At 38.5% G+C, this 23714-nt stretch overlaps 1 protein-coding gene across 1 annotated transcript; it reads right to left on the bottom strand.

Moving 5' to 3' along the window:
• Positions 1–1510: 1510 nt before the first annotated feature.
• Positions 1511–22979, bottom strand: gdap2 (ganglioside induced differentiation associated protein 2; the record flags this gene model as incomplete). Its single annotated transcript, XM_071521229.1, has 7 exons — positions 22812–22979; positions 19081–19334; positions 7087–7226; positions 5430–5583; positions 4433–4521; positions 2311–2387; positions 1511–1670 (listed from the first exon to the last, which is right to left on the bottom strand). Coding segments are annotated over exons 2-7 (826 nt in total), but the record flags the coding sequence as incomplete, so codon positions are not given.
• Positions 22980–23714: the final 735 nt, after the last annotated feature.

The raw sequence follows: 23714 nt of genomic DNA, 5'->3' as shown, positions 1-23714 counted from the left end.
TCTGCAGATCTGAGGGCGGTTAACCTCGTGTTGTTGGGACGGTCCCGGCTAACACCTGCTCTCTGTTAGTCGGGCCGCCGCGCGCCAACTGACCCGCTGTCCGACACGCAGCAGACGGACGACACTGTGGAAAACGTAGAGGACCTCCAGGAAGGCATGGCTGGCTGAACGCTCAAGACACCTCAGACTGTGAGTGTGTGAGTGTGTGTAGGCATTGGCACGGGCTAAGAAGACACACAGCCAGACGTTCCACTAACTCGGTTACAATGTATTCTGCACCCTATTCTCCCATGTCTACTGACTGAGTGACTGACTGACTTTCCAGACCTTAATTTTCAGTCTATATTTGAAGGTTTTGATTGGTATTCAATGTGATTACTGACTGACTGACTGACTGACTTCCCAGACCTTAATTTTCAGTCTACATTTGAGGGTTTTGATTGGTATTCAATATGATTACTGACTGACTGACTGACTTCCCAGACCTTAATTTTCAGTCTACATTTGAAGGTTTTGGTTGGTATTCAATATGATTACTGACTGACTGCTCCGACACATTTTCCTCATCAAAATTTCATACTTTTCTAGACCTTTATTTTTGGACTAGACTTTTTTGGCTTTTTTGGAAAGTTTTGGCTGGTATTCAATACCAAACTGACTGGCTGACTGACTGTTTCATTGACTGACTGACAGACAGACTGGTTGACTGACTGACTGACTGACTGACCGACTGACTGCTCTGACACATTTTCCTCATCAAGATTTCATACTTTTCTAGACCTTGATTTCTGGACTAGACTTGAAAGTTTTGGCTGGTATTCAATATGATGACTGACTGGCTGACTGACTGTTTCACTGACTGACTGGCTGGGTGACTAACTGGCTGACTGACTGACTAGCTGAATGACTGGGTGGCCGACAGGCTGACTGAGTGACTGGCTGACTTTGTGACTGACTGGCAGACTGACTGACTGGCTAGGTGTCTTGTTATCTGACTGGTTGACTGACAGACTCAATGATTGACTGACTGGTTGACTGGCTGGTTGACTTTCTAACAGAAAAACCCGAGCAGCCTGTTCACTCTGAACAGCCTGACAGGTCAAATAAGGGAAAGGAGTGATTCCTTTCCTTAAGAAATGACTGAACGCCTGACTGGCTGCTCTGTCATTAGCATGTCAGTTACACTGTCTTTATGCATTCTGAATTGCTGGAGTTATAAGTGAATTGACCTCAGCCCGGATCTGCAGTGGTGTGTGTGTGTGTGTGTGTGTGTGTGTATTTTGATGAGTTTTACAGCCTTAGAGGCAGATCAATTTTTCTTGGACTGTTTATTATTGATACAGGAGTTTCATTCCAAAATGAAATATCAACCACTTGCAAAAATAGAGCGCCTGCTCTTAAAAAAAGGATTTTTTTTGCGTGTCCTCACAAAGGTTTGGAAACATTTCACCACGTTAAAAAAAAAAAAAAAAAAAATCCCTATGGCGGGCGTCCCTGTTGGACCGCGTACCTTCCAGGCTGCCCGGTTTCTCGGTGATGCGGATCTGTCTCTCGGGGACGACCGGCTCGCCCTCCGAGTTGCCGATGTCGGCCGGGATGAGAGGCAGGCTGGACCGCTCCTCCTGCTCAGAGCGAGGGTAGTACAGAGGGAGCAGCTTCCTGTACACCGGCTGAAGACACACACACACACACACACAGGTAAAGAACAAATCATACAAAGTATTCACAAAAACAAAGAGTATTGATATTGGAATCTCTGTTGGAAATGAAAAAAAATGTGATGTCCAAAAATCTGTGACTTCTTTTAAATCACTTCTTAAAACCCATTTTTACAGACTTGCTTTTATGTGATGTCATCTCTTTATTGTCTTTTTATTGTGTTGTATCTTTTTATCTTAATTGTATCTTCATCTTAAGGTTATCCTTCCTTTTACTTGAATGTTGCTCTTTTCCACCTCTGTCCTCCTATCTGAATTTAATGCCTGTTTATTGTTTTTTCATTGCTTTTTAAATTCATTTTGAGTATTCTTTTATTTTGACTGTCAAACCCCTTTGTAAACTCTGTTTTTAAACGTGCTATATAAATAAAGTTATTATTATTATTATAAAAAAAAAACCTGGAATCCCAAAAAAATGTGACCATAACCAACACCAGAAATTAATTTGGGTAAATCAAAAATCCCAAAACTGCCTTCCAAGATGCAGCATTGTCAAATATTTTAAATTCCTAACCAGTCTGCGTTTCCTGAACACAGTTTCCCCGGGGAATCACCTCAGTTACCACGACAACCAACCAGCGGCATCACACACCTCTTCCATATCCGACACGGCGAACACCACCGCCTCAATGTGGTTTCCATAGTTCTCCAGGAACCTGCGCACCGTTCCTGCAAACACACACACACACAGACACACACACACTTGTTAATGTACGTGTGAGGACATGTTGATTTATTCCTTAACCCTTTAAGGAATGAATCAAAAACTTGCATTCCATAATCCAAAATCATCCTTGTGTCCCTGGTGGATCCTTCCTCTGTTGCTCCATGCTAATTCTTTAGTATACACTATCCTGAGTGATAGAAGGTGATTAGCATTGACTGACCTTTTAGTAATAAAAAGTTATGGCCTGTAGATGGATACATTTAAAAAAAAAAAATATTATTTAAAAATGAATTCAATATAGCTGATGTGACTGGGTTTATTTTTGGAAACATTTCATCCATCGCAGTGAGTTTTAGCCGCACACCATCTCCCATCACCCACCATGTTCACTTCCTATGGAAACGGGGAAAGTAGTGTCTGAAACCTGTACTTTATTTTTGTATCATATTTCATGTTAATTTTTACCAATCTCCTACGCAAAACTGACAGGTTTAGCCACATATCATTTAATAAGATTACTTACCATTCAGCTTTAGAGCTGCTACATTTCTGGTACTGTGCACAACTAACTGCAAAACCCTTCAAAACAAACAGTTAAACCTGCAATAAGGGATTTCAGACCCTGTAACCAATCCTGAAACTAACGTGTGCTCAGTGCCTGAAATGGGCCGGTACTCACCGGTACTGAGTACCGGCACTTCTGATTTTTGTCCACATGAGCACCCTTACTTCTTATTCCGTACCGCCACCTCCTGGTACGCCTTAGCTGAATGAAGAGAGGATCTCCGTATGAAAAAAATCCGCCACAGACTTGACAGGGCTTCATTTAAGCAGACAGCATCCTACAGACTGAAGGCAGCGCTCCGCTCACACACGGTGAGTCAAACTGCAGCCAAAAACAAAGCTGCATAGATCAAGTGAAGAGGTGTCACTCGGGCCCTAAATTAAATAGCCTCTTGTAATTACGTGTTCTGCAATATTAAAACCATTCTACTGACGTTTTGCCCCGCAAAGGCAGATTGTAAAGAATATAATGGCTTACATTCTGATGCAGGACTTTGTGGGCAAAACGACAATGGAATGATATTAACTGTGTAGAAAAAATAAATACAGTTGTATTGTGAGCAGAGTGATTCCTCTTCACTTGATCTGATGGAGCAGAGCAGAAACACTTCGTCCATCCTATCAGTATCCTGACAATTGGATTTGTGCTTCCTGGTTGGATCCGCATGTGAAAGTTATTTCCATTTACATAATAGCCCCTATAAATAGACTGGAGACTCATTGCATTCACATGTTGTTATTAATGCGTTGTCTCTGACCTCCACAGGTGTCTTGGACGCATTTAAAACCTGGATTTTATGCATTTTTCTTCTACCCAATTAGTGGCAATGCAGCTAGTTAACAAGGATGGTAGTGTGTGTTATAATTAAATGTGTGCTAAGTATGATTTGGTGACCTATTTTGAAGTGTATACAGTCATGTGTCATGGTGTGTGTGTGTCTGTGTGGGATGGTGATTAAATACTCTTGACTGATCAACTTCCAAAATGATTATCTGTAAGTATGTGAGACTGTGTGTGTGTGTGTGTGTGTGTGTGTGCGTGTGCGTGTCCAAACCAACTGTACAATAAGTGTGATTGTAAGACTTCTTGTGTGTGTGTTCTGTGTGTGTGTGTATGTGTGTGTTACTTAAAACTGTGTGTGTTTGTTCCTTACTGAAAGCTGTGTCTGTGTAAAAGCTCCCACTGAATAATTTTACATTGATGAACCATTTAAAAGGTCTAAATAGTTTATACGGTTTAAAAGTGAAAGTTTAGTAGATGTTTAGCTTATTACATATGGACCTCTATGGTATATATTTTGGATAGTTATGGATTGTTTAAATATGTAATAAAGTATTTAGTGCTTGGTCTAAAACAGGTCTATACATAGGCAAAAAGATCCGGGGCTATATGAGAGCAAAAGCAGAGATGCGAAGTTGAAATGATGTCTAATGCTTAGTGGGCCTATGTGTGTGTGTGTGTGTGTGTGTGTGTGTGTCTTACTGAAAGCGATGTGTGTGGCGTCCTCCAGTGGGTAGCCTCTCTTGGTCGTGGTCACCACACACAAGCCCACAGACACCATGGACTGCTCTCTGTGGCGAGAGGAAAACAGTCTCAAATCTCATATACAGCGCTTCACATTACACACCACCGACTGGTTAGCTGGCTCACACACACACACACACACACACACACACACACACACATATTCTGTCACTCTCTCTCTGAACCAGACAACTCGCATACAGTTGCAGACAAAGCAAGCATTCAGGTCTAATGTGAACTTTTGACACCAAATGATGATTTTCAATTTTGCAGAACAATGAACTTTGACACCAAATGATTATGATGACTTTTACTCTGAAAAAATGAACTTTGACACCAAATTATAGAGATTTTGATTTTACAGAATGATGACGTTTGATGATGACTTTTACTCTGCAGAACGATGAACTTTGACACCAGATAATAGCTGATTTTTATTTTCCTTTTTCAGGATATTTTATTTGATTCATTAATGGAAGAAGCCTAGGAGCTGAAAGAAAATACTTTAAATAAAAGGCGAAATGCACTAAAATTATTGTTTTATACTTTGTTGCTGCAGTCCCGATGACAACATGATCCAGCATGGGAGTCATTTGATTTTTTTCTTTTTTTTTGTCAACTGTGCGCCTCACCCCACATTCACACCGTGAGCAACATGCTTGATGATCGCTTTATTCTGACAAATTGTGGCTGATATGAGAGGCTCCAACTGCATCTATGTAAATTTTGAAGAGGAAAATAATGTATTTTTCACTGCTTTGATATTACCTTTCATAACATTACATCGTTCTGAGTTAAAGGAATAGTTCACCCAAAAATGAAAATTCTGTCAGTAGTGTCTAAGAGTTGCTGTGTGTTTGGAAAGTCTCTATACATACATTTAGATTGTTTGATTTACTGGTTGATTGACTGATTGATTGACTGACTGAGTAACTGATTGATTGGTGGTTCTTACATGGCCAGTTGCATGATGTTCCTGTAGCAGCTGTACAGCGAGCTCTCAGCAGCCGTCCTGTACTTGGCTTTGTACTTGGGTCCCACCGTGTGGATGATGAACCTCGCTGCCAGGTTGAAGCCTTTGGTCATCTTCGCCTCTCCTGTCCGACATCCTGCACACAAACAGAATGAGACGCTTCAGGCACTGACTCAGGGCAACATGTAGACGTCTAGACACAATCCAGACAGGAAAACATCTCCTCTAGCGGGGGTGGGAACTAGGGCTGGGCAATATATCGATATTATATCCATATCGTGATATAAGACTAGATATCGTCTTAGATTCTGGATATGGTGATATGGCATAAGTGTTGTCTTTTCCTGGTTTTAAAGGCTGCATTACAGTAAAGTGATGTCATTTTCTGAACTTACCAGACTGTTCTAGCTGTTCTATTATTTGCCTTTACCCACTTAGTCATTATATCCACATTACTGATGATTATTGATCAAAAATCTCATTGTGTATTTTGTGAAAGCACCAATAGTCATCTCTACAATATTGTCGCAATATCGATATCGAGGTATTTGGTCAAAAATATTGCGATATTCGATTTTGTCCATATCGCCCAGCCCTAGTGGGAACTATCGAGTCGATGGGGATAAAGTGGTGAAGGACAAAATACTTTTGGCTATAAATGTTAATGAAATTACCCATCTGTGCCTTAACATGTCGCTTTGTGTTATGACTTTTATAGCTGCTGTGTTGACAAAATGGAGAATTTTTCAGATTTGGATTCTCAAAAACCGGTACTACATTTTTAAATGTTTACTCAAGTTTCATTACTTGTAAGTATGACATACATCCTTCTAAGGACAATGTGTATTAGAGATGTTTTTACTGAGTACTGACATAGTACCATTGTGTTCTTATAATACATTTTCACATGTTAATGTGAAATAGCTGTTCAATAGCTTCACATAGACAGACTGCTCTTTCAATCTCCTTTTAGAGACATTTGAGCTCCACTCTGCCGTCTGTAGACTTGTTCTAACAGATCGTATATCAGAGGAATAGGGGACAGCAGTTATGAGTCTTGTGAACATTTTCAGCCCAATTTGCAATTAGAGCTGCAACGATTAATCGATTAGTTGTCAACTATTAAATTAATCGCCAACTATTTTGATAATCGATTAATCGGTTTGAGTCATTTTTTCAGAAAAATGAGTCAAAATTCTCTGATTCCAGCTTCTTCAATGTGAATATTTTCTGGTTTTTTACTCCTCTATGACAGTAAACTGAATATCTTTGGGTTGTGGACAAAACAAGACATTTGAGGACGTCATCTTGGGCTTTGGGAAACACTGATCCACATTTTTCACCATTTTCTGACATTTTATAGACCAAACAACTAATCGATGAATCGAGAAAACAATCCACAGATGAATCGACAATGAAAATAATTGTTAGTTGCAGCCCTGTTTGCAATTCAGAAGTGCAAGACTGGAGCAGCTGAGCATCATGTGCCCAGTTTTGCCTATGTAACTGTATATTCTGTGCTCTTCCAGTGATACTCATGATGGCTGAGCACAAGTCTTTTTGCCTCCAGACTTCAGTGTCTTTAAGCTGATGGGTTCAAATGGAGTTTTTCTTCTTCTCTGGTGGCGCTCCCCTGTACCTTTGAGTTTGAGCAGCTCGTCCCTGAGCTCCGGCCCGGCCAGCTGATGGATGCTCTCAGAAATCGGGTTCTTGTCGTTCAGCGACTCGTTGCTGGTGTTGATGACGGCTGTGCAGTTCAGCAGGGCAACGTCACCGGTGCTGTGGGGGGGGGGGGGGGGGAATCAATAAAGTCAAATTATGAAACTTCAATCTTATGTAATATTAGCAGAATATACACTGTATGAATGACTAGCTGGCTGAGAGACACACCAACCCCACATGGTCTTCAGAGCCCCCATTAGTCATAGAAAATAAAATGTTCCAAAGAACTACAATTACAACAATCATCTTGATATTTTTAAATATTCTCACTTATATCATATTTCTCATAGTTTTGGTATGTTTTCATACATATTTTTTCTGCATTTCAGATTTTTTTTTTTACTGCTGCTTTGTGCACTCTCATAATTCTGTATTCATTTATTTTCCCAACTTTTCATTCTTCAACTTAACATGTTCTAGTTTTGAAATTGTTGTGTTATGTTTAAATACTTCCAACATTTGCTTTAATCTTTTTGATACTCTATTTTTCTTTGCTGGATCCCAATAGCATTTGTTACTGTAACGACCCAATTACCCCACAAGGATCATTAAAGTTTCACCTCATTTACATAAAAACACTGGGATAATGATTATTATTGTGTACTGATTCCCCTAACACATAACTTACAACAACATATCTTAGTCTGCTTACATTTAGGGCTGAGCGATATGGTTGAAATCAATATCATGATAATCATAAGGATTTTTCTCGATCAATATATATCACGATATGGTTCATGTATGCAAAATCACATTAAATAATCAAATGAATGTTCATCTCATTGAACCGAATGGTAATGTTAGGTGTGACGTCAAACAAAACTGAAATTTTCAAATAATATTCCTACCATACCTCATTTTATGAGAATTTTTAAGTAAAATTTGCTTGCCATCATCAATTTAGACAGCAGAAATGTGTGTCACAATATTAAAATATCTTCATATCATCATGATATGATTCCACTGAAAGACGATAAACGGTAATATTGAATTATCGCCCAGCCCTACTTACATTTACACAAATAGCCTTGAAAATACAGTATAAGCTCAAACAAATATGCTTATTAACAAAGAAAACAGTGGAAAACAGACTTCTGAAGTGTGCAGAGTGTGTGAATTCAGATCCTGGCACAACTGTGTACAAACACCCTGAGGAAGGTTAAAGCTTAAATGTGTAGGTGTGTGTTTTTATCTTCTTTGCCTTTGGAAATAAAGGCGTTTCAAATGTTACTCACAGTTGTGCCTGGATCTTGATTCATATATTCTTCATACATACACTCCATAAGTACATTTTCCATTGTTTAGTTTCTCCTAACCCATGAGCACCTGTGAAGTTGGATAACTGATGCACACTGTTCTGCTAAACACACCACCAGTCAACAGTCTGGACCCACCTGACTGAATGTACTATGTTTTTCATCTCTTAAAGACATTTTGATCTAAAGGCTTCTGCTTAAATGCTTGAAATGTGTTTCTCAAATGTCCATAAAAATAAAGCTTCCAAGCACCTTTTTGTATCTGTAATTTTGAATTTTGATTCAAATTTTGTATTGTATTGTGGATGGTCTTCATCGTGGATGGCTGAGTACCCTTTCTGTTGGGATTCTTGTTGTTCTTAATTGACATTGCCATTTCATATTGTAATAACTGCAATCAATTGCTTAATTCTTAAATTATATTGTAATTGTACTGTGGTGGTAACCCTTTTTGTTTTTTTTTTCTCTTTCTTTCTTTCTTTCTTTCTTTCTCCTATGTGCATATGTTGGTGTATGTATGTTTCCTTTGTCATTTGGTGGTCTGTATGTAATTATTAGAAATTGTGAATATAAAAAAAAAGAAAGAAAGACAGTCTTTCTTAGACAAATATAAATAGTGAAGTTGATCCTATGTATGAATTTCTTTCCAAAGGGCGGCTACTTTAAAGAATCTAAAATATAAGATAGTTTTGATTTGTTTCAACACTTTTTTTGGTCACTGCATAATTCCATTTGTGTTTAATTCATAGTTTTGATGTCTTTACTATTATTCTAAAATGTGGAAAATAGTAAAAAAATAAAGAAAAATGCGTGTGTCCAAACTCGATTGCTTGTGTATGCTGGTTATTACTTCAGTGAACAAAGTGCGTTTCGTGTCTCCGGTCGGAAGCCATGTTAGCCCTTCAGGTTTCATCAGAGCCTGAATGTGGAACTACTCAAGTGTGTGTTGAAAGCCGTTGGTCACAAGACGAGCCGAGCCTCGAGAAGCAAGGAGGAAGAGCTTACATTCTTTACACCACCGTCTTATACACAGAGTACAGGAGACGAGATGAGACACAAACGTCATTCAAACCTATCAGAAGCCAGATAATAACAGGCCTTTTGAAACAGCTACGCCTTGCTGTCAGTCATACAGCCTTTCAGATCCTGTTTTACACTGTTTCATCTCCATCTGTATATATCTTTAGCTAGAAATATGCTTAGTGGGGTAAAACCACCAAGTGAGTATATCATTCTCTTTAGTCACAAGACCTGACACAGCAGAACATTTCCAGTTTATTCCCCCGTGTATTTTAGCCTAACTCAGCCTATACAGAGGGAGATTTAACCCCCCAAATGTCAGGTTAAGTATTTTATAATAATAGTAATATTCTTTGCATGTGGTTTCATACTTAGGGCTTCATTAAAGCAACAATACTCGAGAGAGCATTCTTTACTGTGAGTATGGGTCAAGTTTATTATTGTAAACTAAATCTAAAATGAAAACTGGGTGTCGAAAAACACTGTCGTAAACTGAAATAACAATAAAAATTTAACTTAACTGACTAGTAAACTACTTGTAAAACTAACTGAAATTAAATAAAATAAAATAAAAACATAGGTGAAATGTTTTTAGGTTTCATCTTTTTATGTACAGGGTAAAAAAGGAGGATTCATTTTGGGCAGAGAATTTTGAGATTAGTTCAGGACACATACCACCCTGACCAAAAATACAAAAAAAAAACTAAACAAAAACAGAAAAATAAACAATTATATATATATATATATATATATATAAAAACTTACTGAAACCAAACTGAAATTGGAATAAAACTTGAAAACTAAATAAAAATTAAAAAATAATAAAATCCAAAACTTTAATAGTCCTATTATGGGTATGACAGTGATGTAATAGGTGTGTAAAAGTGCAGCTTTGTACCGTCAGCAGCAATACTCATAACAAAGAACATCCCAATTACAAATGCAATTCTCCTACCTGAAAAGTGTCCTTCAAATTAGTACAGATACATGGTAAAAAACCCCAAAACAAAACACTAGAGCTCCCTTGTTACCACAACAGTTGGCATAGTAACCAATAAAGTCCAGGTAGCTGGTGCTTTATGGGAATTATCAGCAGTTGTCAGATTGCTTGGCGGTATAAAATGTATTCAGATTTGTATTTTTGACCATAAAGGTTGCTGTTGGCCGATAGAAGAGTCTTTAACACCCCGTCACTGCAGAAAAACAATGCTGCTGCCGAGTTTGCTGCCAAAACCTGACGGCTCCAGCAGCCAGAGGAGACTGTTCTCCAAACACAGACCACAGCAGATATGGGACGTTCCTCCAGTGGATGGAGATCTAAAGCGAAGTGGCTGCAGCTCTTGTCAACACCGAGAGGCTGAGAGAACATTCAGCAGAGGAATGTACGTTTCCACAATTTGTGTGTGTGTGTAGAATCATCAGAAAATCACTGAAATCTTGACTGCGCTACATTAGGTACTGTGTTGGGACATTTCATGTTTATGGGCCTTTGTATACATGGAGACAAGGAAGGACGCCTACACACTGAATATAAGCTCCCAAAGACGTTACTGTTTTGCCTAAATGTCCCAAGTCTAAATGTAGATTACCAAGTCAAGTCCATGTCATTAATGTCAAGTCTCAAGTCTAAATGTAGAACAGTAAGTGAAGTCAGAACACATCAAGAGTCCAGTATCAATTTAATATCTTAAAGAAAACTAAATATCTAGGACCTTTCAATGCAGTATGGTTTTAATAGGATAAAAACTTGGTAAGAGCATCATGAGTTTGATTTCTAGAATCAGTTTCAGCTTCAATAAATTCAATCATTCCATACAAATTCAGAAAACAGAATTTAAATTCAGTCGTCTGCTGGAACAAATCTCATCACTTTCAATCTGAGTCATTTACACAAACACAAGATCTCAAGTCAAGACTTTAGAAACCTTTTCAAGTCATCAGAGTACAAGTCAGAGTCAAGTCCCGAGTCACCAGAACCCAAGTCAAGTTTCAAGTAGGGCTGGGTTTAAAAAAATCGATTTTCCGATTTAAACCCATCTTCATTTGAATGATCCGATATCAATTCATAAAATCCAGAGATCGATCTTTTAATATATGCCTTTTCCCGTGGATGCTTGAAGCTTGAAGCTTGAGGCTACACTGCACTAAAGAAAGCACTTATCTGCTCACTCTCGCTGACTGTAGAGTCTGTAGAGTTGCACAACTTGCACTATATTGTGTTGACTGATGTAGTGTGTTGGTCATGTTAAATAAAAAGTACATTAATGTGCTTTGGGGTCAATTCTAAATGTAAACATTAATATTCTTAATAATGCACCAGGTTAGAGGGTTCCTTGTACAATTTACAGCACTAGTTCTCTGAAAATCTCTTTCATATCCAAGCAAAATTGATATTGTAAGTGAAATATCCCTAACCGAATCGATATTGAATCGAATCAAATCGGACATCGAATCGAATCGGGAAATCAGTGGCGATACCCAGCCCTAGTTTCAAGTCCGCTCCATACATCAAGTCCAGTCTGACCCGAGGCCAGGTCTTGTGACTCGAGTCCCCCCCCCCCCCCCCTTCCCCCTCAGCCTTCCTCCCCCTGAAGTGAAGTGTTGGGAGCAGCAGGAATGTGGAGCTGCAGCAGCGAGGCTCCGGCTGAGCTGCAGACGGTCATGTGCCGCACAACAAAGAGGGTTTATGAGGTGCCGTGGACTCCGGACAGAGGCGGCTTTCACACAGCAGACCTCCACGCTCCGTCACCGCCGCTCACCTGATGTGTTTTTTTTTGGGTGACCGCTGTCGCACCGACCCTCCCTGCCCAGTGTCATCTTTTAAATCTCTTCTGAAAAACGTACTCTTTTATCATAAGGCCTTTTTTTATAACCTTTGACTTCTATTCATTTCTCCACCCTGTTGCCTTGCCTGTTATTTTGTTCTGTTTGTTGTTATCCCTACGGCTGGATCTGTTTACCATACCTTTAGATTTTTAGTGTTTTATTTTTATTATTATATATTTTTTTTTTATTAATTTTGCCACACTGATATATTTTCTGTCCTTAGTTCTTTTACCTCTCTTGATTGTGCATTGATTGAAGCACTTTGTGACTTTATTTTGAAAAGTGCTATATAAATAAAGATTATTATTATTATCATTATTATTATTACTATTACAATATCTACTCTAGGATGTAACCCATATCTGATATCAATATGAACCGAAAGTGATGGACCCACTGATATGATGTTATTGTCTTTTATTGTTTTAATTAGGCTACATTTTACTGTTTTAATTACTTTTTATTGTTTTAATTTTCTTATTAATTGAGTGTACATTTTATTGTATTTGTTTTGACCACTGCTGTTACATTTTGGTTTTTAAACAATATGTTTTATTGATTTTAGTATTTTACACATAATACACATAAAAACACAAAATGATCAAGTGTGATAAACATAAATTCAACAACAAAAACAGACAAAACAAACAAAAGATTTACAAAAACACATCAAAATAAAGCAATATACAGCACCCTTACTTAATAAACTAAACTTATTTTAACTGCACATGCTCATTCTCAAGGAAATCTAGTAGTAGAGTCCATATTTTTGCAAAATAATTTGCTCTTCCCCTGGATATATGTGTCAGTTTCTATAGAAAAAGACAAGATGCCATCTCTTTTATCCATGCATGTATAGAAGGTACATCAACATTTTTCCAAAAGAGGGCAATCATTCTTCTGGCCTGAAGAAGACCGAAGTCTATCAATAATGAATGTTTCAAATTAACTATAAAATCCTCTGGATATACACCTAGAACACAAAGTTTTGCTCGGAAAGGTCCCTCCCTGCCCACCATCCGGGAAATGTTCTGAACAACCTTTTTCCAAAAAGATTGTAACTTTGGGCACTCCCAAACACAATGGAACAGAGTACCCCTCTCCTCTAGATTTAATACAGGGGCCAGTTGTATAAAGCTAGTTTAAGACTAGTCTGGTCTTAGATTCTCAGGTTGGAATAGTCTAATTAAGACTGTCCGTTACTTAAATATTACAACTGACTTATTTTGAGGTAGGAATGTTAGCCACCTTCCCCCCCCCGGCTAATCTTGAGTTAAGAACTTTGTTGTTATGGCAACAAGTCGGCCTAACTGTCAGAGTGGGAAGTTTAAATACTGAAGCTGTTTCATACAAGATGCCAAATCTTTGGTTTTTGGGAAGAGTCTGAAGAAGAGAGAGAGTCTTTAGAGACAGAAACAACACATTAGAGATCTACAACAACCAAGAAGTAGCAGGAACAGGGAAATATAAATGTCTATAGCAAGTTTGACTTAAAGTCACATTTAAGTCTAAGACCAGGTCTATCTTTATGCAACCGGCCCCAGGTGTCTGGAATGCCAGGGGACCACCGATTCAATTTAACCAGTGTGATATAAGTTCTCATTAGCCACTTATATTGTAGCAACTTCATTTTGTATTAATTGATTGTGTCTGTGCCTTTAGGCATGCTATTTCCCAATCCGCCTCCTCTATATCTTCCTGAATATCTAGTCTCCATTTCTCAAGTCTATCAGTAGAGGATTCCTTTTCATATGACACCAAAGTTGCATAAAACAAAGATACTTGGCCTCTCCCAGTTTGGTGTGAGAGTGCTATACCTTCAAGACGTGATAATGGTGGCTCGGACACTAATTCCTTATATCTAGACGATACAAAGTGTTTCAGTTGTAGATATTTAAAAAAAATGTTTTTTGGGTATATCATATCTCTGGCACAGCTGTTCGAAACTAAGGAGATTGCCATCCATATAAAGGTCTTCTATTTTCTGTATACCTTTGTGTGCCCAAAGTTTGAAACCACCATCTGCCCTTCCTGCCGTGAAGTGATCACTGCCCCATATCGGGGGGAGAAACGCGAGATGATGGGGTTGTCTCTGGTGTGTTGGTGTGCAGTATACCAGATGTCAGTGGTATTTCTAAGGAACGGATTCTTTGTTTTCCTTTTCAGTTTTTTCGGATCTGCTGAGTATAAATAGAGTTTAAGGGGAAGGTCTAATACAGATGCTTGTTCAATGGTCACCCAGGCTGGAAGGGTATCTATGTGTCTGCCTTTTTGTGTTGTGAAGCCCTTTGAGGCATGCTGTGCGATATTGGGCTATAAATACTGCAAATAAAACTTGACTTGACCTGAAAGTGATTGAAAACACGCAGAGTAACAATAACCAAAGACGTCTCATCCATTTTTGTACCCACACCTGCTTATTGTGAACACATGACTGAACTGAGGCATTTCCCTAAACACCAATCAAGTCCACTATTCATCTTTCTCTCTGTTGTTGAGTCTCAGTGTGCTCCTAACTCCCTGAGCTCCCTAAATGATCACAGCTGTCCCAGGTGAATGATGTAAGGTTTAGTCTCCTTACTGCCATGGCAACGCTGACAAATTCCCATTTGAGCTTTCATCTTATCTTTTTAATCTAGCCTATAACTAGTAGATGTCTGTTTAAATCTCTAATTATTTTCTCTATCTAATATTTCATTTGTTGACTCCTTTACTTATGATTCTATTTATTTTGTTTGCACTATCTTCTCTTTCTTTCCAATGAAATATGTAGTTTTAAATGCTACATGATTAACAGTAACACCCCTTGTTTTGGTCTTCTTCTGTTTTCTTGTGTATGTGTATGTTTTTAACTTGCTGCTGTTCATTCATTCATTCATTCAAATACAGGTAGCATGTGGGTCTCATGCCTCGGGATCTGATTTTGTCTCACACATCCATGTGTTCCAGACTGGAATTGAAGAAGTGTGACTCCATGCAGCTTTCTGCTGTTCACTCACTGATTAGAAAACATCAGGTGTGAGTCATGTGAGGGGAAAAATTATCATAATTGGGACTCGTTAAGCTGAAGTGTGAAGGGAGCCATAGTTATAGATAGATAGATAGATACCTTTATTGTCACTGTACGAGTACAATGAAATGTCGTTTGGAGCAAGCCTATAGGTGCCTAATTAAGGATAAAAACTATAAGAAAATATAAACACTATAGAGTATAAGATACAAAAATATAAAATAAATAAGAACAAAATAATACTGTATATACTCAGAATAAAAGAGTGAAATGTCCGGTACTGGGAGCAAGTGGAGCCAGTATGCAGCATAGTTGGAGAGATATTGCACAGAACAGATTATTGCACTTGGGGGAGGGGGGGGGGGGGGGGGGGGTTGCAGCATAGGTGACTAGTAAACAGTCACAGTGGTTGAGATATAATACAGTCAGTGCCAGTAGAAACGGCTGCACATAGATCACCATGTGTAAGTGTTTAAATGTGTGTAATGTAGCTGAGGTCCAGATGGAGCAAGGGGCAAAAGAAAAACACTGATTGCTTAAAACCGGATCCACTGAGTCAAATCTGATACTTGATTGGTCTGAGCCCTTTCATATTCTGAAGTTCAGTCTCATCTTGATAAGAGAATGTTTGTTCTCTGTCATTTTACAATAGACTCAGTGTGAGAATCGTCTCCAATCGACAGTGGATTCAATGGAGGTATAGGATTCAAATTTTGGAATCTGAAGGAATAGACCTTCCTGAATTGAAAAGCCATCAACCAATGTTTCTTAGACTAAGAACCAGGACTCAAAATAGGCTGCAAACCTGTTTCCCGGTGGCACATGATGAGAGGACTAATGTGTTTTAATGAGCTCAGTCCCAAAGTGAGGCTAAATTTACACTGTTTTGGCTTCCAGACTCAAAGCTTTTAAGAACCACTATCCTCAATAAAGCTGGGGGATTTAGTAGGAGTTCAATTCTCTAAAATGTTATTTTTAGACAGTTCATTTGTGCATCCAATTATATTTCATGCTATGATGCACACAGTCTACAGCAGTGATTCTCAACCTTTTTCATATCAAGGACCCCTAATTTAGTCCACATTAGAGCCACGGACCCCCATTTGATGAAATTTTGTCTCTCGAACCCAAATCTGAGAATATTTTTATTGTCAGATATGATTTTGTCCAGAATTCAATGACTATCTGTTTTGTAGGTAGAGAGATAACAGAAAAACTATTATCAAAATAATAATTCTTCTACATTCTCTAATTGTGTTCACTTGCTGAAGTTTAACAATTCATCAGTTTGCTGGGACCTGGAACCCCCTCAAGGACCCCTGGTGGTCCCCGGACCCCACGTTGGGAACCACTGGTCTACATCTTACATTTACATTTTCGGCATCTAGCTGACAGTCTTACCCACAGCAGTTTACACAGATAGATACATAGATAGCTTTTTACTGTTTTACTATAATCCATTTATTTTGTGTAGTATTTCATAATTTTATTTTTATTGCTTGTATTATTTTTTATTATTTATATTTTATTATCTTAACCACCCATCTTTTATTGTTGTCTTATTCAATTAACTTTTTGGGGTTTTTGGTTGTTTTGGTGTACATTAGTCTCTAAATCCATTTTTAACATCCTACGTTTTGTCAATCACTTGTAAAGCACTTTGAATTGCATTTGATTTGTTTGAAAGGTGCTATATAAATAAACTTTGATTGACTGATTGATTGTGAAACTTGTTCACTTTCCCTCCGTGAATACAAAGCTCATTGTTCTCAGTGATTGGCCACTTCACACCTTCTATTCAACTGCTGTGGAGGAATGAAGATTTAAACCTTGAACTAAATCCATTTTCCCACTGATTGGGACCTTTAACTGCCCCGTTCACACATCTTGTAAACTACCAGAGAATTCACACCTTGAGAGAAAACAGTAGGACCAGTTGAGGAGTGTGAAGTGTGAATCACTGCCAGATAAATGATGAAATCTAGCCTAAAAGCTTGAAGAACAAAAGTCAGCTGAGACCTGATGCAGGACTCCCAGAATCCCACAGAGGATCCAAAAGGTGTCCAATAACAAACATGCAGGCACAAACTTGAACATAACAAGTAAACCGAATTACAACTTCAAAATAAGAATATGTACGCTGACTAAGAGAGGTGCAGAGAAGAACATTGAGATTAAGACATTAAAGCTAAAAACAAAATAAAAAGTAGTGGAAGAGAAGACGAGCGAGCGGTAAACACTGAGAAAGTGCTATGTCACATCTTCAATACACCATCAATTTCTATCGTATGTAGGGCTGTATGTAACTATTTTCATTATTGATTAGTCTATTGATTTTTTATTTTTTTGGATTAATCGATTAATCATTTAGTGTATAAAATGTCAAAAATAATGAAAAATGCCCAAAGTGATTCTTAAAATGTCTTACTTTGTCTGACCAGCAGCCAAAAAAACCCTTAAGTATTAATGTTATAATGATATGAAATGGAGAAAAGCAGCAAATCTTAGTATTTGGGAAGCTGCAACCAGCAAATATTTGGTATTTTTACGTGATAAATGACAGTTTTATGGATTTTTACAATTCTAATTGTTTAATTTTATGTCGATCTACTAATCGATAAACCGTTTCAGCTCTAATCGTATGTGACATCCTGTTGTCCCTGTGCCGTGTGTGTCACTGTGTACTCGGGTTTTTGAAAACCGATGCCGATATTTGTGCGCTGAAGTCGCCTGTAGCCGATATTTTGTGCAGATATCCAATATTTTTTAATTTGACCGTTTTCATGCCAAAAACGGACAAGTATTCAGTGTTTCCCTCCAGACTTTTCTTCTTGTCAGGGTGGAAAAAGACCATCATGGGACACTAAAACTCTTTCTCTTTATTATTGTTCAACTGACTGGAGTTTTTGGAGGCCGATATTTTTAGGTTTGTTAGACCGAAGCTGCTAATAACCAATATTCTGTGCCGATATTCAGCATCATTGAATTTGATAAATTTCATGTCAAAAATTGCAAGTATTCAGCGTTTCCCTCCAGAGTTTTCTTCTCATCAGGGTGGAAAAGCCTCTGAAGCAGCATTCAGAGCATCATGGGACACTAAAACTCTCCACTGAAACTCAGACTGATGAAGTGTCAGCAGCTCTTTAAGGCAGAGTGAACTAGGGCTGGGCGATATATCGATATTATATCGATATCGTGATATGAGACTAGATATCGTCTAAGATTTTGGATATGGTAATATCGTGATATGGCATAAGTGTTGTCTTTTCCTGGTTTTAAAGGCTGCATTACAATAAAGTGATGTCATTTTCTGAACTTACCAGACTGTTCTAAAACAGGGAAGGAAACCCTGTCTTTGCCTTTTATTTTGATCACAGTCTTGTTTTAATAAAAGTGCTTGTGACATCTCACATGTGGCTTTGACTTACAACTGAACATTTAGCCTACTTCGTAGAAAATACCGAGATATATATCGTGTATCGCTATTCAGCCTAAAAACACCGAGATATGATTTTTGGTCCATATCGCCCAGCCCTAGAGTGAACCCACCACATCTATTCAATGAAACTCTGAGATATATTACTGCCTTTAAAAGGAAGAATTCATTTACAACAAACATAACTGAATGATTAGATAATTAAGTAAAACATGCAAAGACAATAAAACTTTCATTGCAGAGTGTTTTTATGTGGCTGTGGTCGGGGAGGAGCCGTGTTCCTCTTTCAGCCCTCGGATGTTTCTGAACCAAAACAAGAAGCGGAGGGTGAGGGGAACATGAAGAAACGTAAGCTTGACTCACAAGAGGACGATCTTGCGGTTGATGTCCGGCCTGAAGGGGAAGGGCGAGGGGAAGGCCTGCTGGCTGCCCGGGCTGCCGTCCCGCGCCGGCTCCCCCCCCTCCCCCTCCCCCTCCTCCTCCTCCTCGCCCCGGGGATCCGGCCGCCGCTCCCACGTGGGGAGAGTCTGGACGTCCACGAACTGGGAGCGAGCACCCAGAGGATCCATCACTCCCTCGGGCTCTACGGGCGCACGACGCACCTCCGAGCAGCCACACTGCACACGGAGAGAGCAGAGAGGGAGAAACTTGAGCATGAGAGAGGGAGGGGGGGGGGGGGGGGGAGAGAGAGAGAGAGAGAGAGAGAGAGAGATCACACTTGCTTTGGCAATGTAAACGTATGTTTCCCATGCCAATAAAGCCCCTTTGAATTGAATTGAGAGAGGGAGAGAGAGAGAAGACAGAGAGAGGGAGAGAGAGAAGAGAGAGAGAGAGAGAGAGAGAGAGAGGGAGAGTCAGAGAGTGAGAGAGAGGGAGGGAAAGAGGAGAGAGAGAGAGAGAGAGAGGGAGAGTCAGAGAGTGAGAGAGAGAGTCAGAGAGTGGGAGGGAGAGAGGAGAGAGAGAGAGAGGGAGAGAGAGTCAGAAGAGAGAGAGAGAAGAAAGAGAGAGGGAGAGAGAGGGAGAGAGAGAGTTAGAGAGAGAGAGAGAGAGAGAGAGAGATTGGATACAGAAAGTGAGATAAAGAGTTGGGATAGACTGATATGTTGTATCCCGATGTATTGTTTTCCCTTCATTTATAGGAAAAATCTTGGATAATATTACACTGTGATATCATCAATTTCTGATGTTCAATTACATTCCAGGAGTTATTTTGTGACAAAGTGTTGTGTCTTTTTGGTGAACCCACTTTCCCTCAACCTGCCTCGTCTGTTTCTACTTCAGTTACTGGTTGCCTACATTTCCCAGAATGACCTGGCTGCACCCCCTTACTCAAACCCCAACCTGTCTCTCTGCTGCAGTGCATTCTGGTCTCTCTCCTGCTCCTGTGGGTGGAGAAACTGGTCTCTCTCCTCTTCTGCTTCAGAGTAGGGCTGGGCAATATATTGATATTATATCGATATCATGATATGAGACTAGATATCGTCTTAGATTTTGGATATCGTAATATCGTGATATGGCATAAGTGTTGTCTTTTCCTGGTTTTAAAGGCTGCATTACAGTAAAGTGATGTCATTTTCTAAACTTACCAGACTGTTCTAGCTGTTCTATTATTTGCCTTTACCCACTTAGTCATTATATCCACATTACTGATGATTATTTATCAAAAATCTCATTGTGTAAATATTTTGTGAAAGCACCAATAGTCATCCCTACAATATTGTTACAACATCGATATCGAGGTATTTGGTAGGGCTGAACGATTTTGAAAAAAAAAAATCTAATTGTGATTATTTTGACTGATATTGCAATCGCGATATGATTCGCGATATTAGAGGGAATGATCATTTTTACATCATTATTCTCATTTTCACTGAAAAACGTATTAAAATGATTCTGGTGTGATTTTTGCAGGGATCTGTACCAAACAAAGATGTTTTCTTAAGTCTGTAGAATATGATGTGTGGGCCAGGACATCTCTGCAGCACCACAATATTTCATTTAAAATGATATTTTGACACACATTTCACCTTTAACAAATATTGAGCCTCCTGCGATTTGAAAATTGCAGTAGGCCATATTGCGATTTCGATAAAATTTCGATTCATTGTTCAGCCCTAGCATTTGGTCAAAAATATCATGATATTTGATTTTGTCCACATCGCCCAGCCCTAACTTCAGAGGCTTTCCCACCCTGACAAGAAGACAATTCTGGGGGGAACACTGAGTATTTGCAATTTTTGCCATGAAATTCGTCAAATGTATCAATGTATCATGTATCATTATCAGTAGGGCTGTGCAAAAAACAATCGATACAGCTGAATATTGCAATATTTTTTTCCATGATACTGTATCGATTTTCCAGCCCCTCGTATCGATACATTAAAAAAAGATTATTCATGTTTTAAACAGATTTAAAATGTCCTTAAATTTCCCTCAAATCCCTTTGAATTAAATAGTTTTGACTCAATTTGTCTGCTGAGTTATCAATATGTGATGTACATATTAGACTACCCAGGTGGTACACAGCAAGTTGTATTTTCCAGCTCTATTTTTAAATTTTCAGTAAATTATGTAGAGTATTGCAATGTATCGCAATATGTATCTTATCGCAATGTATCGTGATACAATCGTATCGTGACCCATGTATCGTGATACCTATGGTATTGTGACCATGTATCGTGATATGTATCGTATCGTGACCCATATATCGTGATACGTATTGTATTGTGACCATATATCGTGATATGTATCGTATCGTGACCCATGTATCATGATACGTATTGTATTGTGACCATGTATCGTGATATGTATCGTATCGTGACCCATATATCGTGATACGTATTGTATTGTGACCATATATCGTGATATGTATCGTATCGTGACCCATGTATCGTGATATGTATCGTATTGTGACCATGTATCGTGATAAGTATCGTATCGTGACCATGTATCGTGTCCTTGCCAATACCCAGCCTTACTTATCGGTGACTAACAAACCTAAAAATATCGGTATTGCTATCGGCCTTCAAAAACTCAAATCAGTTGAACTCTAATAAAGAGAGAAAGACGGCTGGTCTAAAAAAAGACACATGGGTGTTGTCTGCGTTTCCATTTTGGTTCTCCGTTTATAAAACACAACGCTCTGCTTATTTCCACCTTGTGACCAGGTTGAAGCGACACTGTTGACTCTCTGGCTGTTTCACCAGATTTCTAATTTCACAAACCACATGCCACACGCAGCCAAGCCTGCATGAGTCAGGGTAGGAAATGAAATCATGTTCATGTGGAGAAATGTGATGGAAACACACAGCGCTATACACATGATACCAGTCACATACACTCCTCACTCCTCATCAGCCACTATCAATGTGCCTCTGACTGCAGCCGATCCAGCCAGTATAGAGACTGTATTGATGCCAAGATGCAAAATCACAAACATGACTACTGTGTGCTGCTGATTATATTATCAGATGACTGTTCTGTATTATTAAGGATGACAGGAGGCTGGCTGGCAAAAATTAAGTTTCTATTACATGCAGCAGGGATGCAGTGGAGGAGGGTAAACCCCACTAAACTCAATTTACCAACCTTATAATTTGCAGAATAGAGTTTACCAACCGTTTAATGCTGATATGAATCTTTATGACATAAATTCAAAGTATTCATAGGAAGTAGCATCAAATTGATGTAAGTTATATCAGGAGAGGGTCTTTTAAAAGGACAAAATCATATTTTTCTTCTGAAAATATAATTGATTTTTGTTTATTTTGGTGGTTGTTTGCTTTAAGTTGATAACCATGATTTATTTATCACGCCATCACTGGCTACAGTTAAACTTATGGAGCCATAAAAGCTGCATAACATTAACTTAAAACAGTTGAATATTAACAAAGTAAGAGACAACATATTGGTCTTAACAAATAGTGGTTCTACAGTCACAACAAATTCACATTCCTCCTCATAACTGAATCTAACTTGTCGACTATACTTAAGAGAATCATCATCGAGAATATTCCCTTTTTATAATTGGTAAAAAACTGTATTTAGAGCCAGGCAATGTCTCTCTCAGCTATAAAATCAGCACTGTCACCTACCTAGCCAGTCGTTTTTTCCAGTATTTAGGTGATGTCCGCGTAAAAAAATGATGGCACGACAACGTCTAAAATCAGGAGATGTTATCCGTCCTCATAGTTCTGTTTCCAGCTATCACAGCCATCGCAAAAACAACCAAAAATCCATTTAAACGTCCTAATTAACCAGGTTTACAACCATTTAGCCAGTATGCTAGGTGCTTATCGATACCAGCATCAAGCTGGGCGGGGTAAACAAGGGAACTTCCGGTTATAAGTTTCAAAATGAAATCTCGATTGAGGAACAAATAGCTGCTGTCAGGTGATTGTTTCCTGTCATCAAAAGTATCATGTTTTTATAAATGAAGACAAACAGACTCAGTGTTAGACTGACCATGCGTCGATTTTGGAAATTATACAATAGATTTTGAAAGAGTTTCATAAGCCCCAGGGTCATAGAATTTTCTACTTTTATACTATTTTTGTTGTTCTGTAAATCTGATATTTTATTATTCTTTTTTGCAATGCAAATAAACATATCGACATTGTATGCCCTATCTATCTATCTATCTATCTATCTATCTATCTATCTATCTATCTCAACTGATGTACTGTAAATTCACATTTTTTTCATTTATTTTCATGCTGAAAATATTTCATTTATACATTTTTATATATACATATTTCTACTTCATTTCTTTATCTCAGTGTAGTCTACTGCTGTTATTTTGCAAAAACATGCATGCATGCTGTAATTAATTTATTTCATATTTTTCACTAATATATTTCTACTTGATATGTTATGTTTGAAAAACTTCATTTACTCTGTTTATATTCATGTTTAATTTTGTGATTAGTATATCCTATTCCTATTTGCTGCTGTAACGACCCAGTTCCCCCACTGTAATGAATGCCATGTCGTGACAA

The sequence above is a fragment of the Centroberyx affinis genome, unplaced genomic scaffold, assembly GCF_046629955.1.
Source record: "Centroberyx affinis isolate AG114_WGS23_722 - 3 ecotype Tasmania unplaced genomic scaffold, CSIRO-AGI_Caff_v1 ptg000876l_1, whole genome shotgun sequence".
NCBI classification, from domain to species: domain Eukaryota; kingdom Metazoa; phylum Chordata; class Actinopteri; order Beryciformes; family Berycidae; genus Centroberyx; species Centroberyx affinis.
This window is presented reverse-complemented; position numbering and strand designations above follow the sequence as displayed.